The 12,297-nt window shown below is 40.1% G+C and overlaps 1 protein-coding gene across 1 annotated transcript in view; it reads right to left on the reverse strand.

Moving 5' to 3' along the window:
- itga8 (integrin, alpha 8) overlaps nucleotides 1-12,297 on the reverse strand; it is a 208,356-nt gene that overhangs the window by 21,060 nt on the left and 174,999 nt on the right. The window contains exon 26 of the mRNA XM_048607871.1: nucleotides 11,312-11,425. Within this exon, the coding sequence (XP_048463828.1) occupies nucleotides 11,312-11,425 (114 nt within the window). The remainder of the gene's footprint in view (nucleotides 1-11,311; nucleotides 11,426-12,297) is intronic.

Below are 12,297 nucleotides of genomic sequence, written 5' to 3' on the forward strand. Positions count from 1 at the left end.
TTTCGGGCCTAGACCCTTTAGGCCCGAAACGTCAGCCTTCCTGCTCCTCTGATGCTGCTTGGCCTGCTGTGTTCATCCAGCTCTATACCTTGTTATCTCAGATTCTCCAGCATCTGCAGTTCCTACTATCTCTGAAACAATTTGGGGCTTTCATTGGCTCTCCAGCCAACGGGGAGGCCCCCGGACTTCCAATTAATAATGGGCATTGTTTAATTTATTAAACAGTAACTGAGGGAAATTTTTTAAAAATATAAACTTCTATCCCTCTTCTATGTAACAAGGGAGGCAGTGGCCTAGTGGTGGTAGCGCTGGACTGTTAATCCAGAGACCCAGGTAATGTTCCTGGGACCCGGGTTCGAATCCTGCCATGGAAGATGGTGGAATTTGAATTCGATAAATTTCTGGAATTAAGAGTCTAATAATGACTGAATCCAATGTCGATTGTTGGAAAAACCCATCTGGTTCACTAATGCCCTTTAGGGAAGGAAACTGCCACCCTTACCTGGTCTGGCCTACATGTGATTCCAGACCCACAGCCATGTGATTGACCCTTAACTGCCCTCTGGGCAATTAGGGATGGGCAATAAATGCTGCCTAGCCAGTGACACCCTCATACCACGAATGAATAAAGGAAAAAAAATCCTGATTCCCCAGTGGACAAAAGGCTCAATAAGAATGTGTGCTTTTGACGGAATGATTTATGATTACATAATTTATGATTATGATTGTTCTGGGTGAGAGAGGGAGCTCAGAGCATTCAGGCTTACAGTTTCACATGGCGTTAGGCTTGCTGGTTATGGGACCTGCACCCTGTGAGGTTGGTGTGGGGCCAGACGTGTGCAGCACATTATCCTCCTCTTCCTCCAGTTCCACTATCCCCTCTTGGTTGGTTGGACAATGATGGGTGGTCTACAGCTTTCTTCTCCTGTAGTTTAATTCCTCTCTGGAGCACCATGTTGTGCGAGTCACAACACCATTTTGGAGACTGTTGCTATTGCAAAGTGAAGGGCAGCCCGCATTTCTCAGTGTGTCTGAATCTCATTTTCAGCAAGTATTGGGATTCTATGATTCTATGAAGTCAGTGTTGTGCTCAATGATTGCTCTTGTGAGATGCAGCTCCTGTTGTGCCCCCCTTTAGCATCACCGGGAAGGCTCTTCCTAGGACTTTTCAATGAGGGAAGTGGAGGGTCAACCTGGACACCCACTCAATATGCTCAGAAATCCACATGACTCAGATCGACATTGACTGGTGCAGGATGGAATAGGCATGATGGCCTGAAGAAATCTTGCACACACCTGCCTGAGGAACATAGGACCTACCCATTGTGTGAGCAGAATCTCTTCTGGCTGACGAAAGCTGCAGCATGAACTGATGGCCCCTTGAGTGCCACGTGTGCAGAATCTAAGAAAGTTCAGTCACTGCAGCTCGGTGAGTCTGACTGGCCTGATCAACGTTAAAGTTCATGTACTGAGCAGCCTTGGCACGCCTGTGCAAATGTGTAGACTGACTTGTCAGCTGTAGGCTGTGAGATCCTGCAAGGTTCACTGGCTGATGCCTCACAAGGGTTGAAGATAAAAACTTTCAAGGCTGTGGTGGAGTAGTGTTTTCTCTAAGTATTTCCACACCAGCCACATAAGGTTAGGCCCTTAGGTTATTGTGCTTGAACTGCCACACAATGAACTATCGATATAGGCACTGTGCAAACTGCTTGTGCCCTCAATAAAAATCAAAATTAGGGAAGAAATTGATGGCAATGGTATTGCACACCTCCAGGCCCTCCTAAAAGGAGGTTCTGTTCCATGGGTCGGTGATGGTCATCAGTGAGCTTCTTGAGGCATGTTGAGGAAGCTAAAACTCTGGTGAGCCTGTTTGGAGAGGATCATCTCCTTCAATCTACAACTGTGCTTGCTGCTCCTGCTTAAGTACATGTGAATGGTCCTCCTGTTCCTCTTCAGAAGATGGTATAATAGCTGCAGAAGCTGCTTCCATTCTGTAGCAACACCTGACAGCAGAGAGGTTTGCAACAAGATAAGTAAATTCAACTAAGTGAAATGATTTCCAGGTATCGAGGGTACATGCTTTTGGCCTGGCTTTTGTCGCTCTGTTTCTCTATTTAAATGTTTTCTCTGAATATCAGCTTCATTGATTAATGGCTTTTCACTGTGCTCTCACCTTGTACACACTGGTGACATATTGACAGTTTAGGAAGTTGGTACACCAGCTGTTTAAAGCCAGAAAAGAAAAGGTTAAATGGAAGTGTTCTTGTGGCACAGTGGTACTGTCCCTACCTTTGAGCTAGAAGGCCCAGGTTTATTCCGACCTGTTTCAGATGAGTGTCATAACACATCTAAACATGTTGATTAAAACTTTTCAATTGCTATATATATGTGTATATATATTTAAATATCTCACCTTACTCTTCAAGAGATTTTTCTGCTCACCTGAGAATGGCTACTCTTAAATGCAGAGGTAAATGGGAACATGGAACAAAAAAAAAGTTGCTGGAAAAGCTCAGTAGGTCTGGCAGCATCTGTGAAGAAAAAAAAACAGAGTTAACATTTTGGGTTCAGTGACCCTTCCTCAGAATCGACCCAAAATGTTAATCTGTTTTTTTTTCTTCACAGATGCTGCCAAACCTGCTGAGCTTTTCCAGCAACTTTGTTTTTGCTCTTGTATCCATAGTATCTATAGTTCTTTCAGTTTTTGTAAATGAGAACATGATGGATCCCATACATACAGCTACTTTTTTAGCCTCCCACTTCCCCAAACCATCCAAACCTGGTCCTCCCCAAATCTGCCCATAGGGGTTTACATGCTGCCTGAAGATGTGGTATTACACAGGAGCCTCCTGTGACTTTTAGTGAACTTTGTTTGGTGATTACTCAAGTCTGAAGTAGATCTGCTGCAAACATTTGCCTCACATGTTGCAAGGTAGATTTGGCCCAGCTTCCTTTCTGTCACATGTATAGTCAATGGAGGAGTCTGGCTAGGGAACATCATTTTATTACAATCCTGAGAGATTGGATATCTATTAGAATCTACCAAGATCATCAATACCAAAGTCTACGTTCTACTGCTCTATGGAAATGAAAGGCTAATGGTTCAGTGATAAAGGATGCAATAGGAAGAGAAGCAGATCGCAAACCTTCTCTCCCATCTCCATATCCTTTTTTTTTTCAGACTGTTGAATTTAATTGAGATTAAATACATCAAAGTCAGTAGCTTGGATCTGACTTTAGAACAGAAGGTTCAAGGGTTCATCTCAAAGAGTTGAGTTTAGAAGCATTTTTTTTTAATTTTGTAGAAGAATCAAGTTTTTGTTCAAGGCCACCAATGAAGTGTCTTAGTTTATTGAGTTTCAAAGCCAGGAGAATTTGGATAGAAACCTTCAACTTATGGAACTGAAAAGGTTTAGTCCATTAAAATTGTAAAGGATTTGTGCCAGCAGAATTGTAAAGAAAGCAAGAAATTATCTCTGCAGTTCAGGGAAAATAATCTGTGAATCAGTTGAGTAAATTTTAGAATAGAAATAGGAGGGAAGTTTATCTGTAATTGAGAATCTATAAAAGGATAGTGTTGGGAAGAAGATTAAAACTTGTTTTGTTGTTTATGTTAAGGTTTTACTGACTGTAGCATGGAGCTGTGTACATCTTTTTCTTTTGTGTAATAAACTTATGTACTATAACTAAAGAACAGCTGCAGCCTCGTGTGAATATGTTTCAGTGAACAACCAACTGCAAAATTAAACAAATGATCTATTGAACTAGGTTTTAGTTTGGAATCTGATTTGTCCACTACTACTCTCAGCTGGTATCATAACAATCTTCATACATTCTGGGCATTCATAAGAAGGAATTCAAATACTTGACAAAATTTGAGAGACTTTGCCTAATCTGGTAATGTCAAAAACCTTTTTCCAGCACTGCAATGAGACAAGAGGTGTAATATCACAAAAAAAATCTGGGTAATCAAATCAAGAGTCTGAATAAGATAAACCTTTTGAAAAACTGCATTGCCAGATCTTGTTTTGGGTGATTGAGTTGCTGAACTTTGATGTGATTATTGAAATCTGACATTACACCACAGCTCATATCAGTGTAAAACGTAGTGCTCATCTAAGAGAGAAATGTGACTGTTACTAGCACCAACATCAGAAGCAAGTCTAAATATCTTTCTTGGTTTCCATATAAACATTGGAAAGTTGTAGTTAATTTAAGGCTTTCACCTCCAACAAGAGCAGTACAGACTTGGTCTCAGACTTATGAAGGAAAAGTACAGAAAAACATGTACTTGTACAATCTTTCAATTTTTGCTTTCTGGCAAGTGTTGCCATGTATCTTTCGTTAAACCAAGTGTGTAAGCCAATGCAAATACATAGTTGTTGAATGGACTACGGCACTAGATACAATATCATTGTTTGAGACAGAATGAAGTCTGCTTTGTTTTTTGAAGAAAATCAATTGGAGTGCAAGACAGAGATATCAACTTCCTGTTTGAGACCATTCCAATTCAAACAGCCAAACACTGTAATTTTTATTCCTTTCAAGATACAAGATAGCAATAAAACCCTGCTTGGATTCAGACCAAAATGTGTCAACTATTGCATACAGCATTCTTTCTGCTGATCAGATGAATCAATGCCAGATACAATATCTAAACATTTCCTTCAGTTTGAGAGGAGGATAAGGCCTCTAGCAGTTGTGTGGGGAAGTTATTATGACAGCACAAATTTTTGGACATCAAGTCATCCTTGCAATGGTAACTAAGGTTGCTTACCTGGAGAGAGCTGCTCAAGTTCTGTCAATAAAAGGCAAAGTACGGTAAACTGTTGCAAATGTGATCTGCCTTTATTTCTGGCATACACAGCTCAGCAGTGACATTGATGATAGTTTCAAATCTTACTTGTTGGATATTATCAACCAGACTCTGGACTATGGCAACTTTTTAACACCTTCTGTCATAACCCATCAAGAAGAGTGAATGCATGAGCACATGTCATTTGAAATACAAAGTTGCAGGGTTGTTTTTAAAAGTGGAGATGTTTATCATTGTGCAGGATGTATCATAAACTATTAACATACCCACCCTAGAATTAGGGAGGAGGCGATGGCCCAGTAGTATTATTACTGGACTGTTAATCCAGACACCCACATAATATTCTGGGGACATGGGTTCAAACTCTGCCACGGCAAATAGTGGAATTTGAATTCAATAAAATATCTGGAATTAAGAATGTAATGATGACTGTGAATCCATTGTTGATTGCTGGAAAAACCCATCTGGTTCACTAATGTCCTTTAGGGAAGGAAACAGCCATCCTTACCTGGTCTGGCCTACATGTGTCTCCAGACCCACAGCAATGTGGTTGATATTGGGCAATTGGGGATGGGCAATAAATGCTGCCTAGCAGTGATGCCTTCATCCTGTGATTGAATAAAGGATTCTTTTCTCCTGCAAACTACAACTCTTTATAACTTTACTTCCTCTCCAAAATCATTGAATATGACATGCCATTAGATATCTGCAAAAGCATGAGGCAAAATGGGATGAGGATGTGGGAGACAGATTGGAGGGATGAGTTTTAAGAGGTCGTTAAGATCTGTTTGAAATTGTATTACTAAAACAAGTCCTCTAACCAACCTGACTCTACATCCACACTCATTATGAATTCTAGGGCAGTTCAAAATCTGCACTATAAGCTGACCCTGGTGTGAAAACAGAAAACTGTTCTGTGAAGTTACAGATAGGTTGGGTGTGTAGTTCACAAGTTGTGAAAGTATTCTGGTTTTGTATTTGAGCTGAAAGGTAGATTTGGCTACAGACTGCATTGTCCACACTTCTTAACATTGAACTTACCAATTTACAGAATATTCTTATGGGAATCTGATACTATCTGGATTTTTGGCTCCACTTCCACATTTCTGTCACATGCTAGCTGGACCTAATTGCCTTTTCCTGCTCTTGAAAATTCTTGTCCTTTATTTATGTTACTCCTACCTAATTTGTTGCTGATATGATGCATGACTGTTTGTTGATTCACTGCGTCAGAGAAGCCACAAGACATATTGCTTGTTTTGAACTGGTGTTTTCAATTGATCCAAACCACATACAAAAATGGAATATATGCAACCATTGATGTCCAGTAAATACTGAATGAGTAAATTCAACATGATCTGGGATTCAGCAGATGATATATAACTTTAAATGGGTCAGTATTAAAGAAACGAGTGAACAGCTTATGTTCATTAATTGCAGCATGTTGTGCAATAACACACTGGTAAATGATAAGTGGAATGTCTTTAAATGTGTCCACAGATGATGCCAGGCCTGCTGCGTTTAAAGGTATTTTGTTTATCAACCATAAATTGAGCAAGGTCAGACCAAGCAGGCATAACTCTAAATGAATTAATAAATAAAAAGTGAAATAAAGAACTTAAATGTCTCAAATACTTGAAAGAAGGGATAGTGTTCATATGTTCAAAGGATGATCAGGGTTGCAAATGGAGATCTAGAAAATAACAGAACTGCAGAACAAAGCATAAGAAATTCCTCCATGGTGCTGTGCAAACAAATTTTGAAGCTCTCTCAAAACAGTCTCAGGACACATGATGATCAGTCTTTTTTAAATGAGAAGTCTTTTCACCGCTTCTGGTCCAACTACTCCCTTAATTCAGGGAAGCATGTGGAAATTTTATATCTGATGAGCCCCAAAACAATTGAAGTGCAAAATACTTAACTGCTTTTGACAACTTTATTCGAGATTTCTTAATGATTCTTTTGAGATAAAGGAGAATCAGTACATAAAATATACTTGGATTTCCAATGGCATTTGATATGGTGCCACATCAAAAAAGGGGTGGCTTACTTTAGAATGGACAGAAGATTGATTAAAGGATTGAAAGCAGAGAGTAGAGGTAAGTGGAGCATTTTCAAGTTGGCAGGCTGTAACAAGTGATCTGCACAAGCCTTAGTGCTGGGCTTCAACTATTTACAATCTACGTTTATTACTGAGACAGAGACCAAGAATAATATTGGGAGGAATCGCAAAGTTATTCACCTTGGTAGCAATAGAAATGCCAAAGTTTTATTAAAAAAAGGCGTGAAACTTGTATATGTTGATGTTCAAAAGACTTGTATAAGGAACACAGAAAGGTCCAGCAAGCAATTAGAAAAGCAATGGCATATTGTCACTTATTGCAAGGGAATTAGAGAACAGAAAGAAGGAGTTCTCGCTTCAATTGTACAGGTGAGACCCCACCTGGATGTAATTTTGTAGTTTTGATCTCTACAGTGAAACAAGGATGTGCTTGCATTGGAGGCAGTTAAGTGAGATTCATCAGATTGACAGCAGGATTAAGAGGATTTTCCATAATGAAAAGCTGGGTAAACTGGAGAGATTTTCTCAGGCTTAGAGGGATAAGTGATGATCTCATTGAAACACAGAAGATTCTGAAGGGGCTTGGAATGGTAGAACATTGCGTGGCTGCTTACCCTGATTGTAGAAACTAGAACCCGGGGGCACATCCTCAGGATAAGGAGATGGTCATTTAGGATAGAGGAGGAAACATTTTTTTTCTTTCAAAATGTTGTGAATCATTGGAATTCTATCCCTTTGCGGATTTTGGATGCTCCATTGCTGAACTTATTTTACAGTGAGACAGATGGATATCTCAGGAGCAGCAGCAAGTGCACAAAAGAGCTAGTCGCAAGCAGTGCGAATTTAATCGCAGCAAGGCTGGGAGGGAAGATGGTGTAGAATGAAGATTGCCCTGAAATCTATTTTGTCACATCTCTTCTGGTATATTTTAACCACCGGGCAGTGAGAAGACCAGTTGATGATATTTCTGGGAAGTTCAATTCTTTTTGGGGGAGGAGGATAACTGTGAAAACACGAACAGGCCGCGCCTTGCTGACTTTGAACTGGTAGCAGGGCAAATTCAGGATTTAAACCCATTTCCTAAGGACATTAGCCTTGGCCACTGGACGAGTGGTTCAATGATATTATGATTATGCCATCATCTTCCACTGACATGTCAGTCCATAGTGGTGAAGGGCTCTTTGTTGAATTCTCTTCCCACAAAGTAGTGAAGACCGGGTCACTGAACTTAATGAAGACTGAGTCAGATTTTGAATCTATAAGGGAGTTAAGGGCTACAGAGGCAGACAAGGAGATAGAGTTGTGATAGCAATCAGATCATCCATGATGCTGTTGAAAGGAGCAGTAGGCACAAGAGATGGCAAACTTACTTCTGGTCCTATAATCCCACATTTCTTTAGGGAATCGGGAGAGGTGAGCCTGCTGGGGTAAGGGAGACATACTTCAAGGTGGGAAAGGCTCCTGTAGGGAAGTGGTTGTAAGGGAGAGACATTCGGAGAGTGTTGACCTGTCTGTGGAGGGATTGGGGTAGAGGCAGCAGATATACTGGAAACTTTACCATACCACCTTTGACATCCTTTCCAAACGGAGCTTACTTTAGAATCATAGAATCCCTACAGCGTGCAAGCAGGCCATTTGGCCCATCAAGTCCACACCAAGCCTCCCAATATCCCGCCCCGGCCCAACTCCCTACCCTATCCCTGTAACCCTGCATTTCCCATGGCTAATCCACCTAATCTGCATATGCCTGGACACTATGGGTAATTTAGTATAGCCAATCCACCTGGCCTGCACATCTTTAGGGATGTGGGAGGAAACCAGAGCACTCGGAGGAAACCCACGCAGACACGGGGAGAATGTACAAATTCCAAACTGATAGTTGCCAGAGGGTGGAATCGAACCCGGGTCCCTGGCACTGTGAGGCAGCAGTGCTAACCACTGAGCTACCATGCTGTCCTTTACTTGCATAGAGACGCATTTTTTTGTTGCTTTGATAAATAGAAAGATAATTTTTCATTAATGTATTGACTTCACCTCACTCTCCCACCCCGAAACTTGCTTACCAGACCTATGTAAGAAAAGCATTGAAATGTGACCCCTCATGCAGAAGCACTGATTGAGTAGGTCCAGTACAAACTACATGTAGAAAAGTTGCCCAAAAATCCCGCCTGAAAGTGACACAGATGTGCAGTAAGATAACTTTCATTCACACCAAGGCTCAAACTCCCATTTTTTGGTTTTGTATTCTTTCCTTCCTCCCCTTGAATATACTGGTCAGAAGTTTGGATAAAGAGAATGTTGAAAGTTCTCCAGATACTGGCTGCTTGGGCTTCAGTACATTATACAGCAACAACAATATATACCAATGTGACATTGGAGCTAACTAAATATTTTCTGATGTCAGGCTGTTTATAGTGTTACAACAGTCTTCAAGTTAATGGATCAATGGATTAGGGTCAGGAGTCAAAAAATCTGAGACTTTGGAAAGATGGCGTTAACAGTGGACCTTAAATGTGGGGTATGGCTCCAGGTTACATGTTTAGCTAAGTGTAAAAAAAGTGCCTGATATGTTGGTACCAGAAGTTTAGTTTTGCTGATGAAGAGAGCTCAAGCAAACTCTTTACTTGCATGTATGAATTTTTATGGGCCCTTTTGCGGTGCAGTGGTAATATCCCTATCATCGGACTGGGAGGCCCAGGTTCAAGTCTGACCTCATCCAGAAGTGTGTAATAGCATCTCTGAACAGGTTGATTAGAAAAATAGGTTAAAGACACCCAACTACGAATGATCTATTTATTCTAATGGCAGTAATATTTGAAAATTATATGATTAAATATTGCATTCTCAGATGTCAAATCAGGTGATTGGACATTCAGGAATATTTTTAACCAAAACTGCCAATTCTAGAATAAATATTTCTGACAGATATCAACATTTTGAGATGATTATGGTACTGAAGAGGTGACCATGGATTTTTAGCTGTAATTGCTCTGTACAGTCTGCTGATAAAGTTTAGGTGCTTCACAGGTAGAAAACTGGATGGAAAATTGTTCCAGTGCCACCTCTGTTCTTGTAGCTGCACATGTAAGAACTGTGATTACAAATTTTTGAAATGAAGTCTAAGTGAAAAGGAAAGGAACATTGCCACTATAAAATTGAGCACAGATTTTGCAGTAACTGAAAAAAATCTCCTAAATTTTAATCACAAAATTTAAACCTTTTCAATGAATAGTTTGAGATAGTAGGAACTACAGATGCTGGAGAATCTGAGATAACAAGGTGTAGAGCTGGATGAACACAGCAGGCCAAGCAGCATCAGAGGAGCAGGAAGGCCGACGTTTCGGGCCTAGACCCTTCTTCAGAACCTTGTTATCAATGAATAGTTTGAATGACTTTGTTATCATTTTGTACTCTAACGTACTGCAGAATTTTTCACAAAAAGGGTATTATCCTTAACATTAGCTTGTATAATGTTCAACAAATAATTTGTTTATATCATGGAAATATAAACCATCGGTGATTTGTATGCAACCTTGCAACACATCAGCTAGATGAAAGCTGTTTGCTTCATCCAAAAACAGTTACATAATAAAGCCCACATGCTTGATCATCTGAATTGATGAAGAATTTAAGCAGAAAGTTATCCAAACCGCATCCTGACCTGGAATTATACTGCCATTACTGGACCCAGCATCAGTGAAAATTTTGGGACACCCAACCCTACAGCATTATGGGTGTACCTACCCACTATGGATTGCAGCAGTTCAAGAAGGCAGCTCACCACCACCTTCTCAAGGGCAAATCGAGATGGGCAATAAATGTTGGCACAGCAAATGCTGCCCATATCTCATGAATGAATTAAAGAAAGGGATTCTCATGAGTTAGCATTTGCAAGAACAACTTTCTTTGTGTTATTAAGCAATACTTGTTTTTATGATTGCTAAGTGGCAAGATGAATAAGTCAGAAGATTCAATAGCACCAAGGGAACTATCTTTATAAACAAATGTAGACCATAGTACAGAATAAGGCTTCTCCTGACTGTTGACAGATTAACAGACATGGCAAAAATCTGGGAAATAGTTTGTGCAGCATGAAGCAAACTGTGGATGCATATTAAATTAATGCACATTCACATTTCAAAACGCTCAGCGATAAAATAAGCCATTGCTACAATTTAAATTATTCAGTTAATATTTCCCCCAAACAATGTATTACATAATCTACAATTAAAAATTTCATCATGTAAGTTTTAAAAAAAACTTCTTAAATACATTGTTGGTTCTAATATAAGCCAAAGTATAAGATGGTGTAAAGGCTAAACAATTTAACCCAGATCAGTTTCTGAATGATATGTAAGAAGTTCATTGAAAAACAAGTTTTTAGTTTTAGACTACTGCCTATAAAGCTCCTAATTAACTACTTTGTACATTACCTTCAAGAAGGTTTGAACCCAGATTCGAGACCAAACATTCAGCACTGCACTCTCCCCTCTTCCCAGTTGATTAACATGGCAAACTATTTTTGTACAATCAATGTTGCTACAATTCTGTAAAAAATAAAGGATCAATGATAAGAAGCTGTACAAAGATACAATTGAACTGACAGTGCACGGATCTTCGATTCCTTTTCCCTTCAGGCAATCATAAGTTGAAGAAGAAACTCAAAATAGGGTCTTGCATGTAACACTTGTAAAATATGTTTTTTTATTTACATTATCAAAAATGAAGTTTATAAATATTCTTGTGGTGACACCCCAATCCCAAAGAGTTTTACAGCACAGCATTCTGCCACTTCATGTGGCAAATTTCTGCATGAGTGCATACAGTAACAAGACTAAAGCCGAACATTTTTCAGCCACAAGTGTTGATTGTACATCAATGAGGTCAGTTCATTAACGGATCAGCAGGACTAAAGCTACAATGTCAAAGTGGTTGGCGGATTTGGTAGGATTAGGATCATAAGCCAGCAATTCCACCACCTCCAGCTGGATGCCACCACCAGACACATACTCCCGTCCAACAAAAACAGAAATAGCTGGAGAAACTTAGCAGATCTGGCAGCATCTGTGGGAAGAAGGCACAGTCAATGTTTCAAGTCCAGTGAACCTTCTTCAGAAGTCCTGTCCCCTCCCTTGTCAGAATTCCACAGGGACTGCACCCTTTGGGACAGCCTGGTCCACTCCTTCTCCAATCCCACATCTCCCTTCACCTCCATGGCATCCTGCAATTGCAGAAGGTGTAATACCTGCCTGTTTATCTCCTCCCTCCTCACTACCTAAAGCACCAAGTGAAGCACAGATTTAGTGCATTTCACTCAGTTTAGTTTACTGTATTCACTGCTCACAATGTGGTCTCCTCTATGATGGGGAGATGAAACAAAGACTGGGCGACCGCCTTGTGCATCATCTACATTCTGTCC

The sequence above is a fragment of the Rhincodon typus genome, chromosome 2, assembly GCF_021869965.1.
Source record: "Rhincodon typus isolate 14 chromosome 2, sRhiTyp1.1, whole genome shotgun sequence".
Taxonomy (NCBI): Eukaryota; Metazoa; Chordata; class Chondrichthyes; order Orectolobiformes; family Rhincodontidae; genus Rhincodon; species Rhincodon typus.